This window comes from Anolis carolinensis, chromosome 6 (genome assembly GCF_035594765.1).
Source record: "Anolis carolinensis isolate JA03-04 chromosome 6, rAnoCar3.1.pri, whole genome shotgun sequence".
Taxonomy (NCBI): domain Eukaryota; kingdom Metazoa; phylum Chordata; class Lepidosauria; order Squamata; family Dactyloidae; genus Anolis; species Anolis carolinensis.
In genome coordinates this window covers 114,188,591-114,206,962 of record NC_085846.1, presented here as the reverse complement: position 1 = coordinate 114,206,962, position 18,372 = coordinate 114,188,591, and the positions used below count along the sequence as shown (strand labels likewise).

Genomic DNA, 18,372 nt, shown 5'->3' with positions numbered 1-18,372 from the left:
CAGCATAATGTTACCAAAGAGATTCACGTCTCTTTACCATGCACACATATGCTTGTCAAGGACAGGCATTGCTACAGGCCTCTGCTGGGAAGGTGGGAAGATTGAAAAATACAATGGGAGCAAATGAAATGGAATAGGATGTTGCCTGTCTTTGTTTTGTTGTTGCTAACTATACACATAGGAAAAACCCCAGGACACCTGAGGGCCATGTGGCCTCTAGGATACACAATCCTGGAAACCAGAATGAAAATTTGTATTTTTTTTTATATGTTAGCATTTCTCAAATGATCATTTGGGGAATCTGTTCAGAATTTCATCTTTCATAGAAACACTGGACAGAGAATATCACCTTTTAGAGCAGACTGGGAGATCCCCTACCAATACTATAACACAGAGCTTTCAAAGCTTCTCATGTTGGTGATACACTTTTTAGACATGCATCCTTTTGCAACATGGTAATTAAGTTTTACTAGCAAACTTGAGACTAAACCAACCTCTTGTAAGAGTTTCATACAATATATATTGCATGAAGCATTTCCAGACCTCATTTATACAGTAAAGGTTTTCCCTTGACATTAAGTCTAGTCGTGTCTGACTCTGGGAGTTGTTGCTCATCTCCATTTCTAAGCTGTAGAGCCGGCGTTGTCCGTAGACACGTCCAAGGTCATGTGGCCGGCATGACTAGAAGGAGCGCCATTACCTCCCCACTGGAGCAGTACCTGTTGATCTATTCACATTTGCATGTTTTCAAACTGGGTTGTTGTATGTTTTCCGGGCTGTATGGCCATGTTCCAGAAGTATTCTCTCCTGACATTTTGCCCACATCTATGGCAGGCATCCTCAGAGGTTGTGAGGTATGGAAAAACTAAGCAAGGAAGGTTTATATATATATATCTGTGGAAAGTCTAGGGTGAGAGAAGAACTCTTGTCAGTTGGAGGCCAGTGTTTTCAAACTGTTAGGTTGGCAGAAGCTGGGGCTAACAGCAGGAGCTCACCCCGCTCCCCGAATTTGAACCGCCAACCTTTTGATGAGAAAGTTCAGCAGCTCAGCGGTTTAATCTGCCATGCCATTGGGGGCTCCCGATACCATACAAATGAGGTTTGGAAATATTTCCTTTGTACTTCTCATGTACTATAATTGCTTATTGTGTAGTTTTCTCTTTAGTTGCTCCATGTGATTAATCACAAACATCACTGTCAACAGATTTTGTTTTCTTAATTAGAAACCTATTTGTTTTACTGGTAATTACTTCAACCCAATCAACAAATTGTGTGAATTATAAAACTTACAACAGTACCTGCACTTGAACAGCATGAACACTCCACTTCTGTAGTGATTAAACCTCTCCCAAGATTCGTAAACAGAGGGTGAATGGCCACCCAGGAGTGCTTTGATTGTGCATTCCTGCCTGGCTGAAGGGGGTTAGACTAGATGTGCTTTGAGGATCTCTTCCAGTGGAATCTCCTTCTCTAGAGGATTTAGGACTGAGGCTGGATGGCTATCTGTTGGGAGCGCTTTGACTGTGTCTTCCTGCTTGGCTAAGGTGAGGGTCTCTTCTAACTCTGAATCTTTCCCACTGCGAGCCCCTCTTTTATGATCCCTTCCTCCCCCTTGATCTCTTCCTCATCTTCCTCCTTTCTTGCTGAGCAGCCTTTGTTTGTGTAGGGAGGCATTTTTTATGTGACACACATAGAGACTACACTCGTGTGTCATGACGCAGTTTGGAAAGCTTTGCTATAACAAATGGTCAATACTGTGGATGCCTGCCATAGCTGTGGGTAAAATGTCAGGAGAGAATGCTTCTGGAACATGGCCATATAGCCCAGAAAACACACAACAACCCTGTGATTCCAGCCATGAAAGCCTTCGACAACACATTGTGTAGTTTCTTTCCTACGCACTCTGATAATGAACATTTCAAGAAGGCCAATAATGGATGGTCATATGATACTTCTATACGGCATTCTCTTGACTTTCATACAATCACAGGGTTGGAAAAGACCACAAGGACCACGCAGTCCAAGGCCCTGCCATGATGTGAGAATGGGAATGACTTCTTAGAGAATGTACTCTCCATGCACATTGGAGAAATCTATGGATGCAAACATGAGTGGTATGTTGCATTGGGGCATAAGGAGTGTCCACAGCCCCTGGATAGTATGAAAGAAGATGGCAGAAATAGCAAGTTGCTGGCAAGTTACTGGTAGTATTTCAGTACAATACTCTGAATTGGAAATGGCACGTCTCCACATTTGGAATTTTTGGAGAACCCCTTGAATTCTGTCCTGTGAATTTATGAAACCCCCTTTTGAATAATCTGAGTGTTGTTCACTCTTAGTTTTGGAGCTATCTACTCTGTCTGGTCACCGTCTCCTATGATACAGAAATAATTCTTTCAAACTTTCAAACTGAAAGCCAATTTGGTATAGAAATTAAAGTGTTGGACTAGGACAGTAGTCCTAAACCTGGGGTCCCCAGATGTTTTTGACCTACATCTCCCAGAATCCCAGCCAGTTTACCAGCAGGGTTGTTGTATGTCTTTCGGGCTCTGTGGCCATGTTCCAGAAGTATTCTCTCCTGACGTTTCACCCACATCTATGGCAGGCATCCTCAGAGGTTGTGAGGTACCTCACAACCTCTGAGGATGCCTGCCTCCATACCTCACAACCTCTGAGGATGCCTGCCATAGATGTGGGCGAAACGTCAGGAGAGAATACTTCTGGAACATGGCCACACAGCCCGAAAGACATACAACAACCCTGTGATCCCGGCCATGAAAGCCTTCGACAACACAGTTTACCAGCAGTTAGGATTTCTGGGAGTTGAAGGCCAAAACCATCTGGGAACCAAAGGTTGAGAACCACTGGACTAGGACATTGCAGAAGCAGAGACCAGGACAAGTCACATTCTATCAACCTCAGAAGGAATCAGTGACAAACTCACTTTGAAGTAATATTGCCAAGAAAACCCGAATAAGTAGGAAATTATTTGATGGCACAAAACAGTATGCTTTCTACCTTCTTCGTAGCTGCCTAATAAGATAGATCCAGTCCTATCCATATCTACTTGCCCCTTCCTCCAGAGTAAGAAATCTGCAACAGCGCAGGACTTGACTCACTGCACATGAATGAATATTCTACAACCAAACTAACTACTGTCAACATATTAGTCCTTTTCACCTTTCTGGAGAATAGCTGGAAAGACATATACACACACTATAGGGAATCACCATCATCACAAATTAGCTGATGCTCCTTGGGATGTGATGGAACCTAGAGTCTAGATGTGACCACCATAACAAACCACAACTGGAAACAGGGCAATGTTTACAATACTCTGGTTTGAAGCTAATATTCTAAGACAAAGCCTAATTGAGAGTTTCCATTATGAAAACCTAATTATAGGGACCAACAGTCATTCTCCCTCAAGAACTAACAATGATGCCAGGTCAGGCCCATGAGAACTGTGAATCAGTCCCCAATTCTGCCCCAGACAAGGTGTCCCATAGTTATCATGGTTGCCTCTGAGCTCCTCAAAACATGGTTGACAAGACATGCAAGATGATTCCAAAGCAGTCAAGAAACCCCTTGAAAAGCCCCGGGCCTTCCTATGTGGGAAATCTGCCCTTATTGGGTCCTTCTCACATAACGTTCTGTTGTCAGGCACCAGGATGGTGCCTGACTATTTTTGAATCACTGGTTGAGGAGCCTCCATGGCAATGGTAGTCAAGTGTTTTCCACAGAAAGCCCCTAGACCCAAGTGGGGAATATTCAGCTTTCCAATTGTCAATGAGCTCCTACAACCATTATAGCTCACCATTAGCAAGGTGATCTAGAAGGGTACACAACCACCAACCCAGTCTTTGACCTTCTGCAAAGTTGCATTTCCCAAGTTTGGTTCTTAGATCTCCTGTTTGTATCTATCTTCTCCTTATTTTCTTGGCCTTCTTATGGCAACAACAATGTATGGAAATGCACAAGATTAATAGGCTCTTATTCAGACTGCATCCACACAGTGATTTGTTGGCCAGTTTAATGGTGGAGCTTTAAAGAAGGTATTTAAATCTTCTCCTGGAATCAACCAACAGTTGCTTTGAATTGGATATCTTGCACCGAATCATGCAATCTATATTGTCTGTACGAGACCCTAGTTTACTATCTGGAACAATGGTAATTAGTAGAGAGGTAGAATGTCAGTTATGTTGATTCAATGTATCAGACATTCACACCGTGTGGCAAACGAATGGTTCTCTAAGGGATGAGGGTGAGCTTGTTGCTACAAGTACTTCATGAATGTCTCTTCCCAATGAGTGGTACCATTGAACAAAAAAAAAATATGCAAGATCATGGTTACACTTTCAACATGAGTGCTGCACTATATGTTGTCCAGACCTAGAGATGATCCTATCCCCTTGCAACCAGTGGTTATTTCTCATGATTTGCAGTTGGGATTTTTGTGCCTTTATTTTTTCCTTGTCAACACCTCATGCATTCCACTCCTTGTGCTTCCAGTTAAAACCTTCAGAGTTTCACAATTCAATCCAATTGTGTTTTTCTGAATTCTACTTTTAAAATACAGCTAGAAAGAGAAGTTTAATATGTGCTCATTGTTTGCAACAGGCATTGCTTCTGATTACGGTTTGGCTTCCATTTACAAAAGAATGATAAAAATGGGGAAAATTAAAAAAGCTCCCAAACCACATGTTTCCTTTTTTTTCCTATGTGTATGTCAGAGCTCAAAACCAAGGGTGGCTCTTTCAGTACTTCTAGGTTACACTTACAAGTAAATGCTTGATTCATTGCCTCCGATGTCAGGGGACTGAAGTTTCTGGACCAAAATTATGATGATGCCAACAAAAAGCAAGAAGTTGATCTGGGAAGAGAAGAAGGCAAACAGAAAGGATCCATGAGTTGCAGGGAACTACTATGATCGGGTGCCAAAATAGCTGTAATTAAAAGTTGGAAATAATGTACATATAACAAATACTGATGTTACCTGGAATAGGTTACCTTATGTATTAATGCTGGCATAACATTCTAATTTTCAGTTTAATGGCAAAATTAACATGGAGAGCTTTTGCATGTGTGTCCATTATGGATTTTCATCTATAGTACAACCCTCCCATATCCACAGGGGATACTTGCTAAGTGGCCAGCTACTGTTCAAAGGACATGTAATATAATGCCAAGTTTAAAAAGAAACCTTTGTGTTTTCAAATACATTACAACTTGTACCCTTGGTTCGCTTATGAGACGAGATATAAATAACTTTCTAGGATTCCTCCATAAAAAGGTAAAGGTTTTCCCCTGACGTTAAGTCCAGTCATGTCTGACTCCGGGGTGTGGTGCTCATCTCCATTTCTAAGCCGAAGAGCCAGCATTGTCCGTAGACACCTCCTAGGTCATGTGGCCGGCATGACTGCATGGAGCGCCATTACCTTCCCACCGGAGTGGTACCTACTGATCTACTCACATTTGCATGTTTTCAAACTGCTAGGTTGGCAGGAGCTGGAGCTAACAGCGGGCGCTCATAGATACCCCAAAATTTGGACAACAATGGATCCTATATATTGAGTACACAGCCCAAAAAAAGTCTTGGTTTCTTGTTTTAGGTCTGTTCCAGGAGTTATTTGGGGCACCGATTCAGGAAATTGCACTGGATAAATTGCATCATGTCTAGTTCATGATTTTCTATGGCTGAGTAGATGGAGACGGAGAGATGCTGTATGTTCTGTATCTCAAAAAATAGAGATAATAGGGGAAAACTGGAGTAATTTTTGGAATCTGCAGGTCAAATATACCCAGAAACAGGGCTAACATTTGAAACATCAAAATGTGTGTTGGCCAGTGTTATCTACTATGTAAACACTTCTTGATGTTTTGATTGTGGAAATGAGTGGACACAGCCAGAGCTCTCATTCTCTGGAATGGTCTCTCATCTACGGCATGCTGACTGATGCTCAGCTCTGGCTCATGCTCAGGGCACCTTTTCTCTTGGATGGCTTACCATGATGGATGCCACCACGGGGCCTTTGATCACCCACCACAAGGCTGTGTTGTCATTTATGTCCCAGCAGCTGAGCCCCGTCAAGAAGGAAGCAGGAAATGAAAGAGATAAAGGAGAAAGATTAACATCCCAAGTGAAAACAAACAGTTCTGCTCCTAAAAGCATGACTCATACAACTCAGGTTTATTTAGCATGATAATAAATCTATCATGAAATGACTCGCTTTTGCAGTTGCTGCAACTGGAGGCACCTGACAAATCCACAGCTGCTCCTCCACCTTTGTGGGTTTAACTTTTGCGGATTTGATTAATATGTTCTTTCTAGAAATTCCTAAGTCCTCCAGAGCAACTCTGTGGTCAACATATGCCAGACATTGTTCCCTTGGAGGATGTAAAGATTCCTAAAGATAAGGTTTCTCTAGGAACTTGAAGGTCCTCCAGGGCAACTCCAAGGTAGACCTTTGGCAGAAGTTAACCAGAGTCACCCTGGAAAACAAGGATTCCTAGAGAAGTGTTTCCTAAGTTTTTAAATTAATTTTCGATTTTTCCACTTTTGCAGAAGTTCTGTGACTCCAACTCCTGCAAAAGTGGAAGCCCTTACTGTATGTATTCTGAGTTTTTGCCCAACTCTTAAAGGTGATACCAATGACAATGATCTCGAATCCAAAAAGAAGACTATCATCACCTTTAAGGAGTTGTCCAAAGTGATGAACCTTATCCTCAGTTATCCATATAACATGTTATCCTTATCCATACCTCACAACCTCTGAGGATGCCTGCCATAGATGTGGGCGAAACGTCAGGAGAAAATACTTCTGGAACATGGCCACACAGCCCGAAAGACATACAACAACCCTCTTATCCTCAATTCATGTTTCACATCTTGGATAGCTAATTTAAAGTTCAGGGATGAACTATGGCACTGAAATGGGGGCCACGATACCACACCATATCCATGATAGGTAAGAATTTTGATTCCTATCAGGGTTTTTTTTTTTAACAAAATGAAACCTATTCTTGAAAGATACAAGAACAAATGTGTGAGAAACTGAAACTGATGTAGATGGACAAGGGTGTCATTCTGGTTGTGTTTTTAAAAAATCTCAATCTTCCTAAATTCCAATGGGAAGAAAAGCCATTCTAACACACATTTCATCCCTATTGCTGAACTTGGTATTTTATGCCGGCAGCTCTCTCCTTCCTGGAGCTGCAAGAAGTTCCCAAGAGGGATTGTCAAGCCTGTGTTCCTATCATGAGGAAGGAGCGTCAGAGTGTTTTTCTGACACAACAACAAACTGAATGTACAAACACCCAGAGAGTTAGTGTTCCTCTTGGAAGCAGCCAATTGTATCTGCTTCGAGCATTCTCTTTCTCAAAGGTGTATCTTAACTAGCAGACTTCACAACTCAGAAGAGACCAGGCCATGACTAATACAAAATACTTAAAGCAAACAACTGAAATAGCATTGGGTTGCTGTGAGTTTTCCGGGCTAAATAGCCATGTTCCAGAAGCATTCCCTCCTGACATTTTACCCACATCTATGGCAGACATCCTCAGAGGTTGTGCGGTCTGTTGGAAACTCTTGTCTGTTGGAGGCAAGTGTGAACGTTGCAATTGGCCACCTTGATTAGCATTTAATAGCCTTAAAGCATCAAAACCTGGCTGCTTCCTGCATGGAGGAATCCTCTGTTGGGAGGTTTTAGCTGGCCCTGATTGATTCATGTCTGCAATTCCTCTGTTTTCTGAGTGTTGTTCTTTATTTACCGTCCTGATTTTAGAGTTTTTTTTAAAATACTTTCTTCAGCATCTTTCCAAATCCTTACTATTTTCTGCTATCATCATGGTGTCTTCTGCATATCTGAATTTGTTGGTGTTCCTACCTCCAATTTTCATGTTCCTTTCCCATAAATCTAATTGTGTTTTACAAATTATATATTCAGCACACACATTAGATAGATTGGGTAATAAAATCTTGCTTTGCTTGACCTTTTTGCCAATTGGAAACTATTACATCTTTTTTGTAATCTGTCCTAACAGGAAACTCTTGTCTTGAGTACGTTACGCATCATATGTGACATTCTCATTTCTTTAAGACCAATCCATAGTTCATCATGGTTTTAACGCTTTACTATAATCTATAAAGCACAGACTGATTATTGCAATACAATTCCAACAACAGTTTAATTTAGAGCTCACCCAGGCAGGAATAAAAATGACCAAGTCTTTGGAGGTTGCTTCAGACACTGGAAAGAAAGTAGACAAGGACTATCTAGAGTTACCTACCCAACATTATTAAAGTGAAGTCTAAGAACTGCCCAGACAGTGACACAAATGGTGGGAGTTCCTGTAAAAATCAAAGAAGATGGTATTTAATGGATGATTTTACATTAGTGCTCCTGGAATGCTGATAGGGCCTCAGCTCACAGGTCTGGTTGACAGTCAAAAATGGGCACAGATAAAGAAATCCGTTAAAATGGCAGCCCAGGGGCACTAAATGACAGAACTAATTTCAAAACAAGCAATACAAGATTGCACCGAACATAGAATTCTGATTAGCAGGGACCATAATTTTTATACAGCTGCATCTAAGGCCTTACTTGGATGGCGATCTGTATGTTCAATGACCATTCCCATTTCCTACAATCCTTCAGTGTTATGGTTTGTTGGGAGTGTTTGAAAAGTGAGCATGGGAAATGAATAGCTGCCTTGAACTGAGAAAATTGCCAAACCTGGTTCAAGTCAGCCCTCCAGGTGTTTTGGACTTCAACTCACACCTGTTGTGACTCAGCCTCAGAGTGACTCTGATGAGGATTTGGGGATACAGGTTCAAGATGAAGGGATTCAGGTTCAGGATGAGTTTCAAGATGACTCTGATGGGAATTATGGGATTCAGGTGCAGGGTGTTCCTGCTGTAGAAGATGGGGAACAGGGAGGCTTTCCCATGGGAGGAAATGGTGTTGTTGATGCTGATGTTTCATAGGTGCAAGAAGCAGGAAGGGAGAGCAGCTCCCAGCCTGATAACACTAACAAGCAGTTTGGCCTTGATGCATCTCTGGACCAGGCTCTGTCTGGAATTTAGGGGGGTTTGCAGAAGTCTTAGAATAGCAAATAAGAAGGAGGTCAAAGGGCAAAGGAATGCCTTCATGTTATGCTATTAAAACAGTCTGCTGAGAGAGAAATCTTTGTCAAAGCAATGTCTCTTTGAATCAAGAAGCAAGTTCTGCTTTCCTGGGTTGTCTTGTAGCCTTGATGTATTCTCTTTCATGAGACTTTGTCATGTACTGAAAGGACTTCGTTTCATGCCAAGTGTTTCTTTGGATTATTTCTTACAGCCTTGTTTTGCAACTATCTTTTGGAACTGAACTTTTGCCTTTTAAAAACTATCCTTTTCCCTATTTCCAATAAACTACAAAAGACTATAACCTGTGTACTGCCTGGTGTATTTTAAGCAAGGTGAAGCTAACCTGAGGTGTGACAACACCATTCCTAACAGCTGGTAGGCCATTAGGAATGGTGGGAGTTGAAGTCCGAAACACCTGGAGGGCCAAAACTTGCCACCATCTGCCCTAGATCCATGGATAGATCTTGAAGGCAGGAGAGCAAGGTGAATGATAGGAATCCAAAAGTTGGAACTGTAGAACCAACTAGAAGTGAGTTCTTCCATACAAACCATTGGTTCATCAGCCCCAGCACGGTGTCCAGCTGTGTGTATATGTGAAACCTCCACAAGTAATGTATAAGGAAGAAATACCCAAAGAATTCTGTTAGACAAACCTACCCCATCCGATGATGGTATACCAGTAGAAGTATCGCCTTTCTGGAAAGAAGGTTTCTACCAATAAGGTGAAAAGGTACAGTCCTTCAATGAAGAGCCAGAAATAGTTGGACATCACACAGTAGTGGAAAAAGACCATCACTGCCTTGCATTCCACCTGAAAAAGGCAACATTTTGTTCAGAAGGTTGTTGTTGACATGAATTCAGTCTAGGTATGCTGCAGTGCCTAAATAATAATAAATAATAATAATAATAATGTTAATAGCAAGAACAGCAATAACAATAACAGCACAGCAACAACATGAAGAACACAAGTAGCAGATGCTGATTTTTGCTTCAAAAAGTATTGTAGAATACGAATGGAGCATTGCGAAAGACACTTAGAAAGTTCCATTCCAAAGCACTGAAAAGCAATTTCAGACATCAGGAGGCATTTTATGAAATCTTTCAGCACTCAGGAAGTGTCAAACTTTTGAGAGGAGGCTGGGAGCGAGGCTACAATGGCTGCTAATTGGCAGACTGAAGTCCTCCAGGCTTTTCTCAAATTCAAGAAAAGAACCCAGCTGTGAACATATGCTTATGTGGGTACAGAGTAATTCCAAAGAAGGCTTTTGAATAAAATGGGAAGGGAGAAAAAATAAACACACGACGAATTGCTAAGTAGCTTATAGAAGTCAGTGCCACGCTGAGTGATTTGGGAAACTTCGTATTCTTGAATTTTGTGAAACTTGCTGTCGCTTAGTAGCATGATCAGACAAAGTGAGAATAAGTATTCATGTACCAAGAATATCCAATAAGGTTGCCCAGCTGAATCCCTGTGGAAATGTCACACATCAACTGCAACAAGTACACAATTGAATGCACATAGAATTATGGAACCCTAGAGTTGGAAGGGACCCCCAAGGCCATCCAGTCCAACCCCCTTCTGTCAGGCATGAAGACACAATCCAAGCCTTCCCAACGCATGGCCACCCAGCCTCTGTATCAAAACCTCCAAAGAAAGAGACTCCACTGGACTCCTAGGCAGAAACATATTCTGCCGTTAGATTGCTCTTACCCTCAGGAAGTTCTCCCAAATGTTTAAGTGGAATCTCTTTGGCTACAAATTGAATCCATTTGCTCCATGTCTTGGTTTCTAGAGCAGCAGAAAACAAACTTTCCTTTTCCAAAATGTGATGTCCTTTCAAATATCTATGCATGGCTTTCAAGTCCCCTCTCTCCTTCTCTTCTCCAAGCTAAATATCCATAGTTCCTTAAGTTGCTCCAAATAGGGATTAATGACTTCCAGACCTTTGACCATCTTTGGAGACTTTCTATGAACACTTTTCATCTTGTCTTCTGGATTCATAATGCCCAGAACCTGGCACAATATTACTCCAGGTGAGGTCTGGGCAAAGCACAATAGAGTGGAATGCAAGGATTCATGAATCCCTTGTCCCATTGGGACACAAGGACGAGAATCCTGTTGGTGACAATTGCATGTATAAACTCCTGTATTGTCTCCATATGATGTTGTGAATGTTAATGTGGGATTTGTGTATAGATAGTGTTTAAATGAAATTTGTGTCTAGCATGTATTGCATCATCCAGGAAATGATATAGTGTGTAAAGAGTTCATTTGGTAAGATGCTGTATTGACCTTGGATATGTGGCTGGAGCCAGATAGGAGTGTCCAGACTACAAGTGTGTTTGTATATAGCTGATTGCATCAGATGAGATCTGTTCTGCCTACTGAGAAGACCTGTGCTGTTTGCCTAGAGTGAAAGTCCTGTGTCCATCGTCTGGAAGTCTGTTTGTTTTGTCAAGTAAAACTTTGTACATACTTTTTACATCGTCTCTGATCGTCCATTCATTCTGCGCTCAACTGACTTCAGACATCTGCTGCTATGCTGCGCGCACTACTCTGACAGTGAAAGCAGGGTATCCAAACACATCCAAGTGACCTCTCATTTGCCAAAGTATAGTTCCACAACCATATAGTTGTTGAAGGAGATGGAAAGCATTCAGGCCACATCAGGATGCATTTCTTCAGACAAAAGACTCCCAAAAATATCCTCTTTCTTAAACTTCAAACGATTTTGATAAGACTTTCCTTGTGCTTCCAGTTCCAGAAACACAAGAAACCCAAGAAAGAGCTGCCTGGGTGTCCCTGCATGAGGGCTTTCCCTGATCTCCACCCTGGTCACTTGTAAGGACTTATTCTTGTCCCCTTGTGTGACACCAACTGCAAAGTGATACTAAATGCCTGGAAAGTTCCTATGAGGACTTCTTTCTGCCCCCCTTACTAAAAAATTCAAATTTTCTGTTTCTAGACGACTTTACATGTATATTTAAATGTATAATCATGTATATTTTAATGGATATTCTTAATTTTATTGTAATTTTTAATCTTGATGGATTTTTAAATTTGATGACAACTGTTTTTAATGTGTATGTTTATATTGTAAGCCGCCCTGAGTCCCCTGATGGGTGGGAAGGGCGGGGTAGAAGTGATGTAATAAATAAATAAAATAAATTTACCGTTGAAATAAGACAGTGGTTGCTGTCTTCTTCAGTGTAGAGGACTCCATCCTTAATGAAGACAGAAATGGCTCGCAGGATGAAGGAAACAAAGAGGTTCATGTGAATAAAGTTCCGTGTACAGTGTAGTTTCCTGGAGAGGAGGAAAAGATAGCAACGAATAAAGATCATGCCCAAACTGAAGACCATGTCCCAATATGTTTTTTCAACTGGCCCTTTTATGAAAGTTTCATGCTATAGATAGCTCTCCTCATTCACGGTGTTTAGGGGAACAGGACTCATGAAAGCAAAAAAACCACAAATGTTTAGGCCATGCTATGATGTTGCTTGTCCCTAGAGGTTGCAATTTTCATCTGGGAAATGAAATGCTCCCATGTCCCCAGAGGGTTTGGAGGGGCAAAAAAACCCCCCAAAACACATTTATTGGCTTAAAGGAATGTGGGACATCCCAAAATTATATTGACTTATAACGTTCTCCCATCTTGTTTTTGTTTCCCCATCTTCAGATGTCTACATATCATCACTCTCTACTGCAAACTCACCTGAAACGGCACAAGATCACCATTGCGGTGGTGAGAGACACCAGGGATGTACTATAACCGACTGTGTACAGAGCTTTTACAGAGAGGTAGTAGTAGTCCTGAGAAAGCAAAGGAGAACAGGGTCCAATTTAAGGGAGGGGAACATGGCAGAGCAAACACATGACCACCCCCATTTTATCCATTAGTGGTCATGTTCGTTTTATATTTTACCATTTTAGTTTGGTATTACAGTGTCATAGTGTATTATTGTGTTTATAACCTGTTTTATTTTACTTGTTTTGCCTTGTTGATATTGTTTACTTATGTTTTAACTCTGTATATGTTTTTGTTTTGGGCCCGGCCCCATATTAGCCACCCCAAGTGCCTTACAAAACTATAGATAAAAAAATAAAGTAGTAGTAGTAGTAGTAGTAGTAGTTGTTGTTGTTGTTGTTATTATTATTCCTGGAACAAAATTCATAACCTGGCCCATATCCACATTGAAACTTGCCCTGTCACTTTATAGTTTGATTTCAATTCAGATTTATCTTCCCTACTTGTTGTGTCTATTTGATGTATGTTCTATTCTGTAATAGACACTCCCTTCATCAGTTTGACTGTCGCCCAGACTGTTGTCCTATATTGGACCTTTTAACACCTTGGATGATTGTTTAATATTTTAATTTTGTCTATTTTAAATCATGACTTGTTAATTTGTTTTTAAATGCATTCTTTGATGTCTTAACTGTTGATTTTATGATATTATATGATTGTATTGGGCTTGCCCCTGTGTGAGCCGCTCTGAGTCCCCATTGGGGAGATGGAGGCAGCATACAAAAATAAAATTATTATTATTATTATTATTATTATTATTATTAAACCAGGATAAATGCGAGATAGAACAGACATAATTACGTATGCCTCTTCTTGTTAAGAATACCAGTTATCTTATGTTTCAAGTGCAGAAATGACAAACTTTTACCTGCAAGAATCCTCTGTATCTTCTCTAGTGGAATGTTTGCATTATTTCTTGGAGTCTACCTACCAGAAAAACACTGCTGGCAGATGCTAATCATGCTAGAGGACCCAGAAATTACTAGAGAGACCGTATTAATAAAATCTGTAAATAATCAAATCTGCCAAAGTTATCTCCAAAGTTCTGGAGGGCCAACATGGGACGTTCTTTCATGAGAATTTCAACCTGCTCTAAATGACTTAATTTTCAGTGCACGTTGAAAACGTATTTTAGCACAACTTGTTTATACCAACCTGAAATCTATGTTTAACATTTATTTTAATATGCATTTATATGCAAAGGTTCACACTGATGCAAAAAAGGGGAAACGGTGAACTTAAGAGTGGACAACTGTGAAGCGTGACGAGGCTAGAAATAGACTGACCAAACATCCCAACCTACCTGATTATAATCTGGCATGGTGTCATTCTCGTCAAATCCACAGGCATCGTAATAGTGTGGGAAAGTGTCTGACCAACCATCCTCAGTGCAGTTCCTGCTGACCACCTTCGCATCCGGAGAGTCACCTAGTCAGAAAAACAAGCATAGAGCATATTTAGAGAAATATGCACAACGAGAGATGGAAAGTAATGCAAAGGTCCCAAACTTGGTATGATGCGTTGTTCTGGAGCTTGTCTTAAAAATACTGTATATACTTGAGTATAAGCCCAGTTTTTCAGCCCTTTTTTCAAGACTGAAAAAGCCCCCCTCAGCTTATACTCGGGTGAGGGTCCTGGTTGGCTTATATTTGGGTCAGCTTATACTCAAGAATATATGGTACATTTATTATTTTTCTCTATTATTATTGGTAGTATTACATTTATTATTTTTCTCTATTATTGTTGCTACTATTACATTTATTTTACTCTATTTTTATTATTGTTATTAATACATTTATTATTTCACTCTGATCTTATTATTATATTTATTATTTTACTCTATTACTACATATATTATTTTCCTTTATTATTTTATTGTATGACACAGCAAACAAGATAGATATGCTAGATTTCGTATCACAAAATCACAAGTCGAACACTTCCAAGTGTCTAGGACTGTGTGATGTATTTTCGGATGATGCGTGCAGATCCCAGCAGGGTGGCCTTTTGCAGTTGGCAGATCGTAATTTTGTCAATGTCTATTGTTTCCAAATGCCGGCTGAGATCTTTTGGCACGGCACCCAATGTGCCCATCACCACCGTGACCACCTGCACTGGTTTCTGCCAGAATCTTTGAAGTTCAATCTTGAGGTCCTGATACCGGCTGAGTTTTTCCTGTCATCATCATCATCATCATTATTATTATTATTATTATTATTATTATTATTATTATTATTATTATTACATGTATTATTTTACTCTATTATTATTAAAAGGATTCATAAGCACATTTACATTGAAGAAGATGAGAATAATGATTTAATCAGAGCTGGACAATCTTATCTTAAATTAGAGCTTTATGTAAATATTCAAAAACATTTCACCTACTGATGCTTCAATTAATGTAATTTTATTGGTATCTGTTTTTATTTCTGAAATTTACCACTCTCGGCTTATACTGGAGTCAATGTTTTCCCAGTTTCTTTGTGGTCAAAATTAGGTGCCTCGGCTTATATTCAGGTTGGCTTATACTCGAGTATATATGGTAATTAGTTTCAACTGTATTTCCAGGAAACTCCCCCCCCCCCAAAAAAAAAACCCTAATGGGATTATAGCTAAATAGGTTGCTGCCCATATATTTTTCCATTGGCCAGGAAATTGAGTAATCCCTCTGTCTCCTATTCCTGCCCCTTCTTTTTCTATAAATGTTTTTCACATCATGGAAGAAATTTGCAATAAAATGGCACACCAATGGCTGCTACCTTGCCAGCGGAAGCAGCTGTATCAGCAACCAGAGCTTGGATGAAACCCATGATAAATAATGAGTCACTGGTTGGAACGTAACACTGCACTAAGGTGGTTTACAAAAGAAGCAATGAGTAATTTTTGCAACTTTCTTCCTCCTGTCTACAGCCTGGACCTTATTCAGCACAAAATTCTATGATTCTATGAATCTCCATGCAGATTTATTTATGTATTTATTGCATTGGGCATTTGGTCCAATGTTATCCAATGCTGGATGAAGTCAAGAATGGCTTTCTACATCACACATCTCAGTACAGATGGTGTTAAAGGTGGTTGAAACTATGGTGAAGAGTCCACCAGTTGTTACCCTGAATCATGGATGAATGTGTGTCCTGGGATTGGTGATTGAGAAGACCTTTGGAACTGAAAGTAGATTTCGCTGAATATCATCAAGGATGCAACCAACTCATCGAGTTGCCTTCTTGCTTCAGCCCATGGTTGGAATGGAAATAGGTTTGCAGGTGAATCCATTTGAGATGATTTTCCCTTTGGAAGCATGATGGGTGATGATATGTGATTTATGTTGGTGCCAAGTTAAACCTTGCCTGTTCTCCTGAGCACCTAGAGTTCAATGGACATGGCTTGGCTTCCATGATCTTGGCTCATGAGGCTTATTGTATCTTGAATCGTTCTGAATTATTTGATAGTGCCTCCAGTTACTTTAAAGTTGTTTTATTAATTGCACCTTTAGATGTAAAGACTTCAGATATAGGATGGGACACAACAGGGATGTGACTATGGGACTTAAGGAAGCAAACAGTACATTGCCTCTCCAGGACTGCATCTACACTGCCAAATTAACGCAGTTTGATGCCACTTATACTGCCATGGCTCAGGGCTATGGTATCCTGAGACATAGTTTGGTGAAGCGTTAGAACTCTTTGACAGGGAAGGCTAGAGACCTTACAAAACTATAGATCCCAGGATTCCATACTATCGATCCATAGAGATTCTGAATGCTCAACTGAAGTATAGTCTGACCTTCAGATCCACAGGAATGATGTCCATGGCTTCATTTATCTATTTCCAACAAAATATTTCCTTTCTAGGCATTTTCTAGGTCCTACAGCATGACTCAATGTCATTTTGGGGCCAGAAGTCCTTGATTTCAATAGGATTCACTGCTATTGATTGTTTTTTTTTGTATCTATGCCCCGTTTAGGAATGCATTCCACATGGATACAGAGGTCATACTCTATAAAATCATTGCAATAATAGATATTTGGGGAATGAAAGTAAATTTCATTGCCTAGAGAATGATATTTTTTCATTTGGGAGGCAATGTTCTCATTTTGCCCTCTTTAGCTACACCTCTGGTGCATAATTATTATATTCCAACCATGAAAAAAAAACCCCTCACAAACTATTAGCTGGTTGTAGAAAGGTTTTGGCAGCCCTTTCTTTACAGGCCTGATTCCATTAACAAAATCTTGGAGCAGAGTTATGTGCAGTTGGATATAAGATGTCATTTGGCATTGAATGCCCTTGCAAAGCAGAGGAACTAATTAATTTCTCAGGCATATTGCTCCGTCCTCGCTGGATGGTGCAGCAGTTTCAAACTCATTTCATCTCCATTTCCGAAATTGCCAACTTGGATGATACTATGGATTTCCCATTAGCTTGGTGAAAAAATATTGCCGGAACTCTTGATATCGCAGTGGCCTTCACCTTCGTATCTATAGTGTGGAATTAAAGCAGCGTGACACCACTTTGTCTGCCATGGCTCAATGTTATGGAATCCTAGGAGTTGTAGTTTGGGTGTAGTTTATCCTATGTGAGTACAACGGAGGATCTCAACCCGAGTGACAGTTCTGTGGTGAAAGCCCCACAACTCTGCCCTGGGAGAAGGAGAGGAAAGGATCTGAGCTGGAGCTAAATGGATATTAATTTCCTAATCAATTCTAATTATAGCAAGATGCTTGGCAGCCAATTATTTGGCATGGCATTATGAAAATGTATTCTCAAGTGCTAGCAAGGACATAATTATAAATTATACTTAGCGCCGTAACAACAATTATCGTGAGCCGTAAAAGTAACCTCGGCATCACAATCCGCAGCGATGCCTGAAACAGAAGGCAAGCGGGTGGCAAAGAGTTGCGCATTGCACCACCACAGGGCCCTTTCAAGAGTCCAAAGGGGAGGGCATTCTGGGGAAACTCTTTGTGAGATTTGGAAAAACAAAATGGGGTAAAAAATGGGTAGAACTGGAAAAGGTAGAGAAAAGAGCAAAACAAAAAACCTGAGTGTCTGGAACAAGTCCCATATGATGGAAGGCCTGTTTAGTTTAGTAAAAAAAGAGACACAGAATCATAGTGTTGTATGTCATCCTGGACTGCACAAGTCTCAACTAGTTATGTAGAGGATAGGATTAGACTGAGGGAACCCTCCCTGTATTCCCAAGCATGCCTAATTGGAATGTTAATTGCCCCCAAGGCTTGGACCATTTGGTCAGCCATCTCTCTTCCTCCTTTGTCTTCGACCTAAGAAGGTCACATTTTGCCCTCTCTCCTGGCAAAATGTAGCTATTTAGATATTTTGTTATTTTTAACCTTCTTACCTTCCTTAGTGGCTGGCTAGCCTAGAGAGCTAGTTAGCTCCAAGAACCTTTTCTATCTACAATGGATTTCTTTT

The 18,372-nt window shown here is 40.5% G+C and overlaps 1 protein-coding gene across 10 annotated transcripts in view; it reads right to left on the bottom strand.

Moving 5' to 3' along the window:
* adcyap1r1 (ADCYAP receptor type I) overlaps nt 1-18,372 on the bottom strand; it is a 119,322-nt gene that overhangs the window by 26,934 nt on the left and 74,016 nt on the right. For all 10 annotated transcript variants that reach the window (XM_062957808.1, XM_008112218.3, XM_008112219.3 and 7 more), the window contains exons 7-13: nt 14,240-14,364; nt 12,844-12,941; nt 12,302-12,434; nt 9,785-9,938; nt 8,290-8,350; nt 6,008-6,077; nt 4,782-4,873 (exon numbers count right to left, since the gene is read on the bottom strand). In XM_062957808.1, the coding sequence (XP_062813878.1) occupies nt 4,782-4,873; nt 6,008-6,077; nt 8,290-8,350; nt 9,785-9,938; nt 12,302-12,434; nt 12,844-12,941; nt 14,240-14,364 (733 nt within the window). The remainder of the gene's footprint in view (nt 1-4,781; nt 4,874-6,007; nt 6,078-8,289; nt 8,351-9,784; nt 9,939-12,301; nt 12,435-12,843; nt 12,942-14,239; nt 14,365-18,372) is intronic.